General features: G+C 43.3%; 1 protein-coding gene across 1 annotated transcript in view; it reads left to right on the forward strand.

The window, feature by feature from the left end:
• ABCA13 (ATP binding cassette subfamily A member 13) overlaps positions 1-16283 on the forward strand; it is a gene marked incomplete at its 5' end in the record, with an annotated part of 329842 nt that overhangs the window by 201417 nt on the left and 112142 nt on the right. The window contains 3 exon segments of the mRNA XM_082473913.1: positions 5893-6139; positions 12518-12570; positions 12573-12606. Of these exon segments, the coding sequence (XP_082330039.1) occupies positions 5893-6139; positions 12518-12570; positions 12573-12606 (334 nt within the window).

A 16283-nucleotide genomic window follows, 5' to 3' on the forward strand; every position in this document is an offset into this window, starting at 1 on the left:
ATAAATGTCACACAATTATAGTCTTTACCAAGACAAAGATTGGGGACCACCCCACCTAAGCCTTTTGTGTTCTGAATGGGGTCACTGGTGGCACACTGCCTGTACAGACGTCAGTGTGTCCACGTGAGGGTGGAATTCCCGAGTCCTGGTGCTGGGACACATTTTCAACATTAATGCCCATCTGCAGGTGTTTACCTGTTTGATTAAAAGCCTAACCCCCAGGAGCCATCCAGCACTGTTAGTTTTCCATACAGCTTGATGATTCTGTTTTCTGGATTGGTGAGAACAGATGAAATCATTTAAGCCTTTTCCTGTCTGCTAATGATTTTGAAGTCCCAGGTCATGACTGGGGCACAGCAGAAAATGTAGTCATCCCTCAGCATCCTAGGGGGGATTGGTTCCAGGACCCCTGTGAATACCAAAATCCCTGGATGCTCAAGTTCCTTATATAAAATGGTGTACTCTTTGCATATAACCTACACACATCCTCCTGTATGTTTTAAATCATCTCTAGATTAGTTATAATACCTGATACAATATATACACTCAGTAAATAGTTACCAGTGTGTGACAAATCCAAGTGTTGCTTTTTGGAAATTTCTGGAGTATTTTTTTTTTCTTGAATATTTTCTGAGGCAGATACAGAGGGCCGGCCATATCCCTAATACCTGATGTACCGTGTTTCTGTCTCAGAATCTGTGTCTACTCCAAGGAGATCCTCCCCACGCCGGGCACCCTCCCTACCTGTCAGAGAACACCTTTTACTCCTTGAATTCCTGGCAGTGGCAGCCCCTTGGAGAAGTCTGACCCACTGTTAAATACAGTACACTGTGTTGATCATGGTTAATTGTCATGTTTCGTTACGTTTGACTCTATTAGAAGACTAAAAGCTCTGAGAACTTTATTCAAAGAGAAAACCTAAGGAACTAGCATAGCACTTACACATAATAAATACTGTGCTTTGTTCTCCCAAATTAACTCACTTCACAATTTCTCCTGAACTGGGTGTATTTATAAATAAGTGAAAGGTTTGAATTACATTATTTTAAAGATCCACTTCAACTCTAAAATTCTCTTAACTCAGTGAACAAAGAAAAATACTATTTCTGTTTCATAAAATCGTGCATCTCCCAAATAAGTATACAGTCTTTACAGAATAATTATTGATTACAAGATGCATAAATATTCATTGTTCAAAAAACCAGAAAACTGTGAAGAAGAAAAAGTAGCACATAAATAAATAGAAATCTTTAATAAGTAAGTTGAAAATGTATATAGTACTTTGACTTTTTTAAAAATATATTTATTTATTTATTTACTTGCACTGGGTCCTAGTTGTGGCAGGTGGGCTCCTTAGTTGTGGCTCGTGGACTCCTTAGTTGTGGCATGTGAACTCTTAGTTGCAGCATGCATGTGGGATCTAGTTCCCTGACCAGGGATGGAAGCCAGGCCCCCTGCATTGGGAGCACGGAGTCTTATCCACTCCGCCACCAGGGAAGTCTCACTTTAACTTTTTGAATCTAAAAAATCACTTGGTCAAATTCAAATAGTGTATAGAGTGTAGAAATTATTTCATAAAAGACAACAACTTTTCACTAAAGTATATACACCAAAACAGTAATAATTTTTCTAGTTTAATATTAGTATTGTTAGTAAATTATATTCATTCTATGTGTATTATTTTGTAACACATTTTTCTCCATTGAGTGGTTGTATTTTAAATTTATTTATTTTTATTTATTTATGGCTGTGTTGGGTCTTCGTTACTATCGCGGCCTCTCTTGTTGCGGAGCACAGGCTCCAGACGCGCAGGCTCAGTAATTGTGGTTCATGGGCCCAGTTGCTCTGCGGCATGTGGGATCTTCCCAGACCAGGGCTCGAACCCGTGTCCCCTGCATTGGCAGGCAGGCTCTCAACCACCGCGCCACCAGGGAAGCCCGAGTGGTTGTATTTTAAATTGTTCAATTAATCCCCCCTGTGTCAGACAACTTCTTGCTGCTATTTTCTCTAAGATGTAACACACCACCTTGTTTGCTATATTTGATGAATTTCTATTGCTTTTTGACTAATACAGCTCTTGGATTGGAATTAAGCTGATCAAAGGTGGTTCATACTTGCTTCCCCCAGAAAGACTGAACAGGTCTGTTCTCCCAGCAGCACTGTTAAGAAGGCCCATTTCCTAAAACACTCAGTAATAGTAGGGATGAACATTGTTTTTAATCCTTACCATATTGATAATCTGAAAATTTATTTTCCAGATGAATTTTCTTACATGAAAATATCTGATTTTGCAATAAACATATATTAGTTATTTTGTAATTTTTTTTTTTAAAGGAACTGCATATTCAGGCATGCTGTTTGCCCAGTTTTCTTTTGGAGTATTCATTTTTCAAAAATTGACTTGAAGGCATTACATTTGTAATGCTTTGTTTTAAAATCTTCACGAATATTTGGATGAACTTGGCAATGCGGAGATTGCATTCTGGTGTGGATGCTGAGTCTTTAAGTAATCCTTTAACAATTGAAGCCACCTGACCAAAAAAAAAAGTCTTTGGACATCTTCCCTAAGCAATTTGATGGTCAGTGTAAATGGGAGTGAATAATTATGGATGTAACTGTAGTCCTTGAATATAATTGCACTCATAAGTCAAATGAGACAATTCATAACAATTTGGTCCAGTATTTCAGTTTTGTCTGTTAAATTATTCATATGAATACTTTCATGAGTTTAGCTGTGAATATTTGATTGGTGGTTGGATTCATGACATCAACTATCTTAGCTCTTCATTTTTCCAATTGTGTCTAATTAACATATATGGGAAGGTGGGGAAAACTTGTTTTTCTTAATATAAGAAACACCTTTCCCCACGGACTTACTGAGGCTGTCTGATGAGCATTTACTAGGACTGGTAGTTTCATAAGTGTGGTAATAATAATCCTCATTACCTCAAGGGAAAATACTACAAGTTTCTATTTTACAACTGGGGGAAATGGTATCCAGAGAGGTTAGGTAAGCTTCCAGAAGTCACACAGCATGTTGGTGGCTGAGACTGGATTCAAATCCCGGTTTACGTGGATTGAAAGATGGAGCCGTCCCCACGCCACAGTGACACTTGTGGTGGTCCCCTCTGGAGCACGGCCAGAGGGCACAGGGCCATTGTCTGACCCGGGCCCCGCTCCTCCATCACCAGGCAAATCCACCACCCAGATGATCACGTGCTCTTTCCATTTTGTAGCACCTGCTGTGCAGACAAAACCTTCTGTGACTTGAACAGGGGTTTGCAGTCATGGCCTGCGGTGCACGTATGTGAGAAGGCACACAGCGTGGCAGCAGCTGCGGTGGCCAGATGTGCAGTCGAAGGAGGCTGACCCGAGGGGTGTGGCTTCCGGTGGGCAGTGACCAGAGGTGTGGTGGAGGCACAAGCCCCCAGGCCCACCGGTGGCTTTCAGGTCCTCTTGAATGGAAATGGTGAGGCGTCTGTCTTGGTGGAGAAACAGCTCCTGAGCCAGAGGCCGTGGGGACAGTAAGCAATCATCTCAGCAGTCATTTTGGAACCTAGGGGTTTGGCAACCAGCAACATCTCAGTTATTTCTACTTGAGTTAGATAATTCACGTAATTACCCTACTAGGTCTGCATACGTAATGCCATGCGTCAGTATTATCCCACATTAGAATGTCCTAAAATGATCAGGAAGGGGGTATTTGGTATTCGTGTCTATGTTTATACGATGAAGGATCAAATTTAGCTTAATATACCTTTTCTAGCACTCGAGTCTCTCTATCTGCTGATTTAATAACTGCTTTATGAGAGTTATATATGAATCATCATTAGTTGTGCATTAAATCAGCAATTCTTTAACCCAGCTGAGCGTCAGAATCTCCCAGGAAGTTTTCGTTTTCTTTCTTTTTTTTTTTTTAAAGCAGATTTTAATCTCTGAGTCTGTGAAGATCTGATTCTGTCTGAGGTGGGACCTGGAAATCAGCATTTTAAAAAAGGTACCCAGGTGAATCTGACATGTAGTCGGAAGTATTAACCACTATTTTCACCACAAGCCCAGCCTCATTAGAGAGTGCTGCTTGTTTTACAATAAAATGTTACTTTGTATCATAATGTGCATCTCATCATGTGACCTTCAGTGCAGTAAAGGCTGTCATCCCTAATCTTCAAAGCGTCTGGTAAAGGGCTTCACCTTCTGCCACCTGCCACACGTACTCAGCGCTTCACACGGTTATTCGCCGAATATGCCATGCTGGTTAATAGCTCATGTGCTGGTCTTTAAACATCCAGATTTTCTTGACTGCCTTCAGACATCTCCTGGTGGGTCTTAAGGATTCTGCCTAAATGTCCCCACTTTCCCCCTAAACCTCCCAAGACTGCGTCTTTGATTCCAATCTTTGAGGCACTGCCCACCTCATTACACTACTTTACATCGTGTTGGGTTGTTTACATTTTTATCTCAATCCCTGTGTTACACCTTTTTTGAGGACAGAAACCAAAGAGCCAGAGCCTGCACACACTGCTCTCAGGGAGGATCTACAGATGAGGGGGGTCTTTCAGATATGCATTTTCTTCTCCAGCTGTGCCTCTGCAGCTCTGCTCTCAGTGCTATTATCAGTCGTTTATCTTTCAAGACGGTAGTTTCTTTAAAAGTGTTTTCTTCCGGGACTTTAAGCTTATTCACTGCTCTTTTATTAACTGTATTTCAGTTTGATATTTGTAAGCAGTACAGTCAATTTAGCATAGCTGTTCTTTGTTTCTTTTTTTTTTTTTTTTTTGGCCACGCTGCATGGCTGGTGGGATCTCAGTTCCCCGACCAGGGATTGAACCTGGGCCGCGGCGGTGAAAGTGCAGAGTCCTAACCACTGGACCGCCAGAGAGCTCCCACATCTGTTCTTTCAGAGGCTGCTTTTCTTGTGTGATACTCTAGGAGGAATCAGTGGGGGGTCCATGGGCCTGGCCGAGGTTCAGCCGCGTCGTCCTTTAGACGTGCCTGGCTGGAGGCTGCAGTCCATGGGCCTCTCTGTTTGCTCCCAGCTTCGCCTCCTCAGCTGGATGCAGAATCTACTCTCATAGGCTGTTTGGTCGGAATGGGGGCAGGTTCACTGCACAGAGTCTGTGGGCCCCGATGACCACCCTACGAGGGAGCCTGGCAGGAGGACCGGGCCAGGATGCCCAGTTCGTGCTGTGCTTTCCGGGTTTACCATTTGCCTCTCTGTTCGCGGAGGGCTGTTATCAGATTTGCCACGTAAGGAAGGGAGGCCAGCGCTGCTGAGGCGAGGCTGGGACCCCCTGCCCCGTGAGGCTGCCCCAGCTCCTCCTCACCGGGGATGCCCCAGACGTGGCAGAGGATGCAGGGTGTGGGGGTCAGCAGGGAACTGGGGGTCAGCAGGTGTGGTGCCGCCCGAATCCTGACCAGGATGTAACCTGCGAGGGGGGAGACACGGGGTGAGAACAGAGGAAGAGAACCAGGAGAGGGGGTCTCAGGGAGGAAGTGCCCTCTCTGTCACCTCCCACCCCTTCCTCGGTGGCTTGGGGACCTTGAAACGTCTTGCTTTTTTTCTTCTTGTGCGAGAATTCAGGCTCATGTCACAGGCTTTGTTTTAACCCATAAGAATAAACACAAGCCCCTTCTCCCCATCCTTTTGCGTCTGCCTGCCTCCCTTCAGAAGCAGGAGCGGAGTGGGGACCACTGTGACATCTGTCCTTGTGTTTAATGTCACGAGACACCCCGTGCGTGTAACTTTCCGGTGTGTCCTTACTTAGGGTAGAGTGGGAGCCGCTGGTGCTCCTGGGCTCAAGGATCAGTGAAGGGACCTGCATGACGGGGGGTGTGTCGGGGATGCCACGTGGGTCCCGGGCACTAACCTGCCATATCTTCCTGTCCCCTCAGACGGCACGCCTGCTGGCACCCCCGGTGCGGGCAGCCCCCTGCTCTGGGCACAGACGGCCGCACTCCTGCTGAAGTGGCTCCGCCACTCGGGTTGGGCCTGGAAGGGCACCACTGCCGACCTGCTGCTGCCCGTGCTCTTCGTGGCCTTGGCGATGGGCTTGTTCATGGTGAGGCCTTTGGCCATCGACTGCCCTCCCCTCAAACTGACACCTGGTCATTACGACATGGCCGAAACCTACTTTTTCAGGTAAGAACCTTTTTTGGCTTCTTTCCTTGTATTTCCAAATTATGTCAGGACAGATTAGGAATAGCAGTAGCTCTGATTCTTTTTTTTTTTTTTTTTTAATTTTTATTTATTTATTTATTTATGGCTGTGTTGGGTCTCTGTTTCTGTGCGAGGGCTTTCTCTGGTTGCGGCAAGTGGGGGCCACTCTTCATCGCGGTGCGCGGGCCTCTCACTATCGCGGCCTCTCTGGCTGCAGAGCACAGGCTCCAGACGCGCAGGCTCAGCAATTGCGGCTCACGGGCCCAGTCGCTCTGCGGCATGTGGGATCTTCCCAGACCAGGGCTCAAACCCGTGTCCTCTGCATTGGCAGGCAGATTCTCAACCACTGCGCCACCAGGGAAGCCCTCTGATTCTTTAAGAATTTCAAATATACATGCGTCGTCATCGTTTTGGAGGTCGGTGTTCCCGAGGGTGAGCACTGAGGAGCTCCTGCTTCTTTCGGAGCCTGTCTCACGACAGATGCTGAGGACAGATGCGGCAAGCCTGGTCCAAACTCTGTGCCCGCCGGCTCCCCTTGGTGGAAGGGGACACGACCGCTGACATGCAGAGAGTGGGGCTCACAACCGCCCACGGGCCCTGAGCCGGGACTGGGAGGGCTGGATGTGGTCCAGAATGGTTAGGACTTCAGAAGAGTATATACATTGTATATTTCACAAACCCTCCAAGGCTGCTTCCGGGACACCGGCCCTTAGCTGCACGCCCCCCTCTGCAGAGAAATGTCTGGATTTTCTCTCTAAACAGGAGGGGGCCCCGGCACAGCCCCGAGCCAGATTAAGTCCTGTTCTGCCGATACGTTCAGGCCAGTCTGAGTGTTGCCGCCAGATAAGTTTACGTAGGAAGTTCTCAGAGCTTCCAGGGGTGTTGTTTCTCCCACGTGGGGTTGGGGACATGAGAGAGGTCCCGGCCTCCTGAGAGCCTCACCCTGGGTGGGCTGGTCCCTTTGGACCAAGTTCAGAGCATCTTCACTGAGCATCTGCCGCGGCCGGGATCTGGGCATCTTTACACTGAGTGCCGAGCCTGGACCATCTTCCTTCCAGAAGGCGCTGCTCAGTCCCATCGGGGCCAAGACCCGGACTCGGGGCGCCTGGTCCACGCTGAGCAGGCATCTTCATCGGGCTGAGCATGGTGCCGGCAGCTGGGAGGTCGGGGGTAAGTTTGCTTTTGTCAAATGCGTATCTTGATGAAAGTACTGAGCTGCATTAGCTAGGCTCTGAGTGCTTGCTGATCTTTGTACCACTTTTACAACGGTGTGTGATGTGGAGTTAAACAAATACAGGCACAAAAGGAAAAGTCGAGAATGAACTGTTTCTTTGTTTCTATCTCCGTGGTAACGGGATCCCCCGCCCCCAGCCCTGTGTGAAGAACCGTGCACCTGTCCCGAGAATTCCTTTCCAAGAGGGGTCCTCCTCTCTGGCTCAGTGCTTTATTTACCTGCTCTCATCCCTCGTTTATGGAATGGTTAAATGTGTGAGAATGTCCACTAATTCTTCTTACTAACCAGATGTGCAGATTTCTGTTGCACTCCTCAGGTATGTAAGAGCTGTGACTATTTTGAGCTTTTCAGTTACAAAATTGCAACTGTCCATTTTTTTCCACCATCATACCTTTCCATCACAAGTTTTTCGGAGGTAGCATCAATATTTTCAGGATGCATATTACCAGATTATTCTTGTAAATGTGCACCAATTTACAGCCCCATAAAACCCTTGATTCTTTTATTCAACAAGTATTTATTATGCACCTACTACATGCCACATACCATTCTTGGTAGTCACACACGTATGAAAGAACAGGCCCAAATCCCCACATTCGTGGGAGAGAGGAATCTTATTTCTCCAAATCTGCACTCTTGCTTTTGATGCCCAGACCTGCTGATGCATTACTTTGTTAGGCGGCTATTAGGTTACTCTTGAGACTGAATGTCCTCAGTCACTTTATGATTGTTTAAAATTTCACTTTGCATGTTGAATGGATTGAGCATCACATGCAATTAAGTTACATTCTCAGTGATCTCCCTTCTCCTCTGCCCGTCTTCATCTCTTCACCTTTTCTTCTCAGGCAGGTGAAAATTTCTCTACATGGCGTTCATGTCACTGAAACCATTTTCAAATAGCATTGAAATGGTTGCAAATAGCCATTCACTTTCTCCACTGCATTATTAATTTGGTAATTATGTTTTTTTTTGTCTGAGAGCATTTTTCCTGTTCTCACAGTATTAATCTCTCATAGAAGGAATGCACTCCAAAATATTTTGAGTCTGAGAATGATAGATATTTTAATATTTTCTTCCATTTCTAAGAAGCTGAGGAGGCTACATATTTGATGCTCATTTTCTCATCCTTACAGACGGGATGGGCCATAGGATAGGGTGTGTGTTCTGTCAGAAATCGCATATTTCCCCTCTTCTAATCTTTAATTTCAGATTAAACAGAAAAGAACGAGTTTACATGTCATTGGTTTTTGTTTAGTAGAGTAGCAGTTTAACTAGTTATGAGGGAAAAACTGTAAGGCGCTGCCAGAGGTGGTTCATACTGATGGAGATCTTCCTTGTTCGTCTGAGTTTTCCTTGTGGGCGAGGAGGGTGCTTGTGCCCCTTTTGGACACACAGCTGCTCTGCTTAAGGCTCACCATGGACACCACTACCTCCTTCTGTGTCCTTCTTCTTCTCTAGTGGGGTGACCACATGTCCTGCTTTGCTCAGAGGTGAGGCCTGTCATCCTGGCGTCCATATTAATCATGCCCTTTCACTCTCAGAAGTTTCCTGGAAACTGTGTCTCAGTTTCAGAAAGAAAGTCCTGTGTAGGCAAATGACTCTCAGTTACTGTTACTTTATTTATTTAGTTTTGGTTCAAGGTGTCTATTCATTCAGCGAACTTGTTTTTATTGTGGTAAAATAGATACAACACAAAATTTACCATTTGAGATATTTTTAAGTGTATCCACATTATATTCACTGAGCACCTGCGCTGTTTGAGTTTCTCTGGCTGCTGGGACCCTCGGCCGTGTCTGTCCTGAGATGCCCAGGCAGCCACGCTTCCTGGCTCAGGAGTAGGAAGGAGTCTGCTTTCCTCCTTCGGGCCAAGAGACTGGGGAGGCTGAGGTCCGCAGGTCTCCGAGGGCCACCTTCTGCAGGATGGCCCTTTTTCCTCCCTGCCCTGGGTGCTTTGCACCTGTTCTTCAAATGCCATCCTTGTGTTGCCCGGCCTGGGGCACCTCTGCCTGTGGAAGCGCCCACAGAGCCCACGGCCCCCCTGGAGCCGTTGCCGGTCAGCCCAGGGCTGGCACGGGACAGGGAAGGGCTGGACCAGGAGCAGGGTATGGGGGGAGGCCCACGCAGCCTGCTTTCTCGAGTTGGTTTGATCTCCATGTGCGTCAGAGCCATCTGGGACTCTTGTTAACACGAAGCCCCTCGGGGTGCTGGTGAGGAATATGCGCTGGTTCAAGCAAGCCCCCATTCATGCTGCTGCACGTGGAGTTTTGAGAAACGCTGACATGGAGAGGAAGCAGTGCCCCATGCAGGAAATGCCTCAGAAATCCCAATCAAGCACTCTTTCCAATCCCTCGAGTCTGGTAAGGACAGGCTTCATGTGCCTCTAACAGCACTGTAAATACAGCCAAGAGTTTGAAGACAACCAAAAAGAAATAGTTTAAGAACAAGCATTTGAATTTTATGGCAACAAGGATAATTTAAAGCTAGTTCTTTTTTCCTTTTTTTTCAAGTGACCTCTAGACCTAAGCAAAAAAGTAGTAAAAAGTAAACCATAACTTTGAAACTTGATCTTAGTAATTATTCCAAGTAAACTACTTTGTGTATCAATATTTTTTTTCAGAAAAAAACATTTCAAACTTTCATATTTGCTCTTGGATTAATGGGCCAAAAGAGAGCTATTCAGAGTATTTCCACAGATGCCACAAATACCGTTTTATTTTTATGGGCAACATTTCCATGGAAAATACGTCCCTTTCCTTCTAAAAGTGTTTTCTCATTTGTCAGAAACAGAGGTCACGCTGCCTACTTATGAGACAGAGCTTTGTTGTAAATTTCAGCATCTTTCATCACTGTGTGTTTCTGGACACAGCTGTATGGGATCAGATTAGGCCAGTTGTAAACCACCTAGGTATTTTAAAATCTTGGTTGTATTTCACGCAGTGGGGAAGAAGGTGTTTTCCTATAAATAGTTATTCTTTTTGGTTTTGGATGCCATAGCGATGTTCGCATGCCAACTTAGGCCTGAAAGTAAAGTTGTCCTCAGCTCGGTGTAATAGGCTGTTCTTTCTTTTCCATTATAATTGGTCCTTCCTGAAAGGTAAGAGGTCTGGGAAGATCAAATTGAGGGAGGTAAAATAACTGGGTAGAGATGAAGGAGTAGGTCTACGATTTCAGTGCATTAGCAAGATGACAGTTTGTTCCACAAATTGCTTTTGAGAATCAGCTCTGTTCGGACTACTGTCCTAAGCCTTCCCCTTTCTCTCGTGGATTGTTTTGTTCCACGATGAGAAGCCCACAGTTAAGCCAGTGGAGATGTTGCAGCCACTGGGAGGAAACGGGATAGAAGAGGTGGCAGAGGGGGGCTTACAGGAGGAGGAACTTGGAGCTTAGTGGCTGGAGACGGTGTCCAACCAGGTAGCAGGGAAGCGGATGTCCGTCAGAGGGAGTTGGTCTGCCCCATCAGAGGGCGGTTCCGCTGGGCTGGGCCGGGGTGCCTTCTGGGAGAGAAAGTCGGGAAGAGCAGGGAGCGACTTGAATACTCTTTCAACGCTCATAGGTAACAGGGAACCAGTGATACATTTTGAGCAGAGAATACACCAGGTTGCTGCGTGAGAGGCTCACTGCCGATTATGGAAATTGGGAATCTCTGTAAAGTCCCCGTCTGTGCTGAGGCTGCACTGCACGAGGATGGACATTGCGCCTCATTCTGGGCTTTGACGTGTACTTTCAGGACGTGGGGTGCACGAGCCTCACCTACCGAGACCTCCGCAGGTTTAATCGCTGGTAGAAAGTCAGAAAGGTGCTCAGGAGTCAACTTTGCTTTGTCTATAAACAAAGAAATCGATTAGAAGAATCAGTGGTTGAAGGTTACTTTGCGGTGTCTACATTTCTCAAGAGAAGCTAATGTTGAAGTTCTTTAGAAAAAACCATTTATGCTCATTTATTAATTTATATACTGCTTCTTTCCAAAGATTTGAGGTCATCGTTCACATGTAAATGATCTATCATTTTTTTCCTTTATTTTGAGGGTAAGTGTTCCCAGAGATGTCTATTCAAAAGCATTTTGCAAATTACATGATGTAAGTTCTAGAAAGTAATAAATCTCTCTTCTTTCATAAACACTTATCATCCAGAATTTTAATTAATTGAAATGAGCCCCATTCCTAATCAGCCAGATTTAAAATATCATCTCCTTTACAGTTTCTCAAGTCAAGATATTTCTTACAATTGATGGATAGAAGTTAATCTAGAGTTTGTTTCTGTATCTCTTCCAGACTATAAGAATAGTGCGTCTTATCTTTGATGGTGTCTTCAATAAGAAGATTCCATCTTGGTGGCCTTGGTTCCCATGGATGCTGCTTGAACTATTAACAGACTTCTGCGATTTGTGCCAGTAAAATAGATACTATAATTCATTGTGTACTTAAAGCATACATAGGACTTCTTTCTTCTTATTGAAGAAAATGTTCAATATAATTCACATATAGAAACACACACAAAAACAAATAGAAGTTGTTTTGTGGGACTTCCCTGGAGGTCCAGTGATTAAGACTTCGTGCTTCCACCGCAGGGGGCACGGGTTTGATCACTGGCCGGGGAACTAAGATCCTACGTGCTGTGCAGTGCAGCCAAAAAAATAAATAAATAAAATAAAAAATTAAATAAACTACTTTATAAAAAAAAGAAGTTGTTTTGTTGCAGGGCTATGCTATAGGACACGTACTGATAGCAAATCAGAGCTCTAGCAGTAAGAGAATAGTTTTATAGACTTTAATATATTAACATGATGTAATACTATGCAGCTTTTAAAATTAATTTTTAAAAAACATACAAAAATGCCAGAGTTGGTAATATTATAATGTTAAGTGAAAGGATGAGAAAAATAATACACTTGAATGCAAGTATATAAAAATGCATTATCTGTGGTGGTAAAACTGTGCTTTTAAGACATTTCTTCATCCGGTTGCTGGTTTGGCCTCACCATAAAAAAGGTGAACGATTAGCTCTATCTGTGCTGCTAGGAACATGTGCCTGGACAGTTGGCCTGAGCTCTCTCTGACAGACTGTCCTGTGAGCTCCCAGGCAAGTACTAACCTCCCACCTTGTTTCCTTTGTCTCACGACAAGCAGCAGTGAGAACGGTGACATGGAGCTCGCCCGCATGCTTTTGCGGAAGTTTGGGGATCGGACCCGCTCTGTGCTGACTTACACTCAGACCTGTAAGTATCCGATGCAGAAGTGCAGCCTCCAGCCAGTCCCCCGCAGGCTGGCAGGACTGGCTTCTCCAGGACTGTGTCACCTGTTCTCACAATAGGGCTGAGACTGAGCAGGCCTGAGGGGTGTTGCCGTCTAAAATGACCTGAAATAAGCTCCATCATCGCCCCTTCCCTTCCTTGGTGAATACATGCTTTATATCTTGCAAAAAACATTAATTAATAATGAATAACACTCCCTTTGCTAACTAAAACCCCAAAAGAACAAAACTAAAAGAATAAGGTAGCAATTAAGTATGAAATATGTGGTAACTGTTATTTACTTTTAGGGTAAACTTGTACCTATGAAAAGATTAATTGTACTTTTTTTAACTAAAGGGAGTTAAAAAGTCTGTAACATCAGTGTGGGTGTGAATTACTTTGAAGACTTTTTTCCCTAGGTTTTGAAAATGATAATATAGAGATGACCTTTCATGAAACCTTGATAAAACATGCCTTTCCTCATAAACATACCTTTCTTCTCTCTCTCTTATTTTGCTCAACTGTTATTTATTGAGGATCTACTATAAATATCATGTTGTTGTAGGAACCAGGATTGATGGAGGACATGGCTCCCGGCTCAAGAATTTGCAAATGGGGAAAGTGATAAAAACCATAATGATGTATTAAGTACTAAAGTGTATGTTTTTCAGTAATAAATATAAAAATCCAGACAATAATACAATATTGGCATATGTTTTCCTAATTTGTGATGACATTCTGTGCACTAGTCATGTTGGTGATTAGCACGAGACTGAATAACTATTAGCAGTCTCAGTGAGGAAGAATTAATAGAAAATTAATTACGTTGTTTCACTTTATTCTTCTCTTGAAAAAGAAAGTAATTTATTTAACTAAATAAAAGCTTCCATGGTGATGCTTTTATCTCCCTTCTGTCCAAAGAAACACACAGGTTGTAAAAAGCGTCTACCTTTGAGAAATTGAAATATAACCTGTGGCCCTGAAGGATATAGTCTGGGACCAACCTGGCAACAAAGAAAGAACAGTTGGCAGAAAAAAGAAAAAGTATATATTATTGGAGTATAATTGCTTTACAATGTTGTGTTAGTTAATCCCGTACAGTGAAGTAAATCAGCTCTATGTATACATATATCCCCTCCCTCTTGGACCTCCCTCCCCCTCCCATCCCATCCCACCCATCTAGGTCATCACAGAGCACTGAGCTGAGCTCCCCACCTTCCCCCCTGTGTCCACACGTCCATTCTCTATGTCTGCGTCTCTATTCCTGCCCGGGAAATAGGTTCATCTGTACTATTTTTCTAGATTCCACAAATATGCGTTAATATACGATATTTGTTTTTCTCTTTCTGACGTACTTCACTCTGTATGACAGACTCTAGGTCCATCCACATCTCTACAAATGATCCAATTTCATTCCTTTACATGGCTGAGTAATGTTCCACTGTATATATGTACCCCATCTTCTTTATCCATTCCTCTGTTGATGGACATTTAAGTTGCTTCCATGTCCTGGCTATTGTAAATAGTGCTGCAATGAACATTGGGGTGCATGTATCTTTTCGAATTATGGTTTTCTCCAGGTATATACCCAGGAGTGGGATTGCTGGATCATGCAGTAGTTCTATTCTTAGTTTTTAAGGAACCTCCATACTGTTCTCCATAGTGGCTGTATCAATTTACATTCCCACCAACAGTGCAGGAGGGTTCACTTTTCTCCACACTCTCTCCAGCATTTATTGTTTGTAGATATTTTGATGATGGCCATTCTCACTGGTGTGAGGTAGATACCACATTGTAATTTTGATTTGCATTTCTCTAATTATTAGTGCTGTTGAGCATCTTTTCATGTGTTTGTTGGCAATTTGTATATCCTCTTTGGAGAAATGTCTATTTAGGTCTTCTGCCCATTTTTGGATTGGGTTGTTTGTTTTTTTGATATTGAGCTGCATGAGCTGTTTGTATATTTTGGAGATTAATCCTTTGTCTGTTGCTTCATTTGCAAATATTTTCTCCTATTTTGAGGGTTGTCTTTTTGACTTGTTTGTGGTTTCCTTTGCTGTGCAAAAGCTTTTGAGTTTAATTAGGTCCCATTTGTTTATTTTTGTTTTTATTTCCATTTCTCTAGGAGGTGGGTCAAAAAGGATCTTGCTGTGATTTATGTTATAGAGGGTTCTGCCTGTGTTTTCCTCTAAGAGTTTTATAGTGTCCGGTCTTACATTTAGGTCTGTTATCCATTTGTAGTTTATTTCTGTGTATGGTGTTAGGGAGTGTTCTAATTTCATTCTTTTACATGTAGCTGTCCAGTTTTCCCAGCACCACTTATTGAGAGGCTGTCTTTTTTCCATTGTATATTCTTGCCTCCTTTGTCATAGATTAGGTTATCACTGCTGCATGGATTTACCTCTGGACTTTCTATCCTGTACCACTGATCTATATTTCTGTTTTTGTGCCAGTACCATACTGTCTTGATTACTGTAGCTTTGTAGTATAGTCTGAAGTCAGGGAGTCTGATTCCTCCAGCTCCATTTTTCCTTCTCAAGATTGCTTTGACTATTCAGGGTCTTTTGTGTCTCCATACAAATTGTAAAATTTTTTGTTCTAATTCTGTGAAAAATGCCATTGGTAATTTGATAGGGATTGCATTGAATCTGTAGATTGGTTTGGGTAGTATAGTCATTTTCACTATATTGATTCTTCCAAGCCAAGAACATGGTATATCTCTCTATCTGTTTGTGTCATCTTTGATTTCTTTCATCAGTGTTTTATAGTTTTCTGTGTTAGGTCTTTTGTCTCCTTAGGTAGATTTATTCCTAGGTATTTTATTCTTTTTGTGGCAATGGTAAATAGGATTGTTTCCTTAATTTCTTTTTCTGATCTTTCATTGTTAGTATATAAGAATGCAAGAGATTTCTGTGCATTAATTTTGTATCCTGCAACTTTACCACATTCAGTGATTACCTCTTATTGTTTTCTGGTAGCACCTTTAGGGTTCTCTATGTTTAGTATCATGCCATCTACAGACAGTGACAGTTTTACTTCTTTTCCAATTTGGATTCCTTTTATTTCTTTTTCTTCTCTGATTGCTGTGGCCAGCACTTCCAAAACTATGTTGAATGATAGTGGTGAGAGTGGACATCCTTGTCTTGTTCGTGATCTTAGAGAAAATGTGTTCAGTTTTTCACCATTGAGAATGACGTTTGCTGTGGGTTTGTCATATATGACCTTTATTATGCTGAGGTAGGTTCCTTCTATGCCCACTTTCTGGAGAGTGTTTATCATAAATTGGTGTTGAATTTTGTCAGAAGCTTTTTCTGCATCTATTGAGATGATCATGTGGTTTTTATCCTTCAATTTGTTAACATGGTGTATCACATTGATTGATTTGCATATATTGAAGAATCCTTGCATTCCTGGGATAAACCCCACTTGATCATGGTGTACGATCCTTTTAATGTGCTGTTGGATTCTGTTTGCTAGTATTTTGTTTGAGGATTTTTGCATATATGTTCATCAATGATATTGGCCTGAGTTTTCTTTTTTTGTGCCATCTTTGTCTGGTGTTGGTATTAGGGTGATGGTGGCCTCATAGAATGAGTTTGGGAGTGTTCCTCCCTCTGCTATATTTTGGAAGAGTTTGAGAAGGATGGGTGTTAGCTGTTCTC

This window comes from Balaenoptera physalus (assembly GCF_965194825.1).
Source record: "Balaenoptera physalus genome assembly, chromosome: 8".
In the NCBI taxonomy this organism is placed as follows: domain Eukaryota; kingdom Metazoa; phylum Chordata; class Mammalia; order Artiodactyla; family Balaenopteridae; genus Balaenoptera; species Balaenoptera physalus.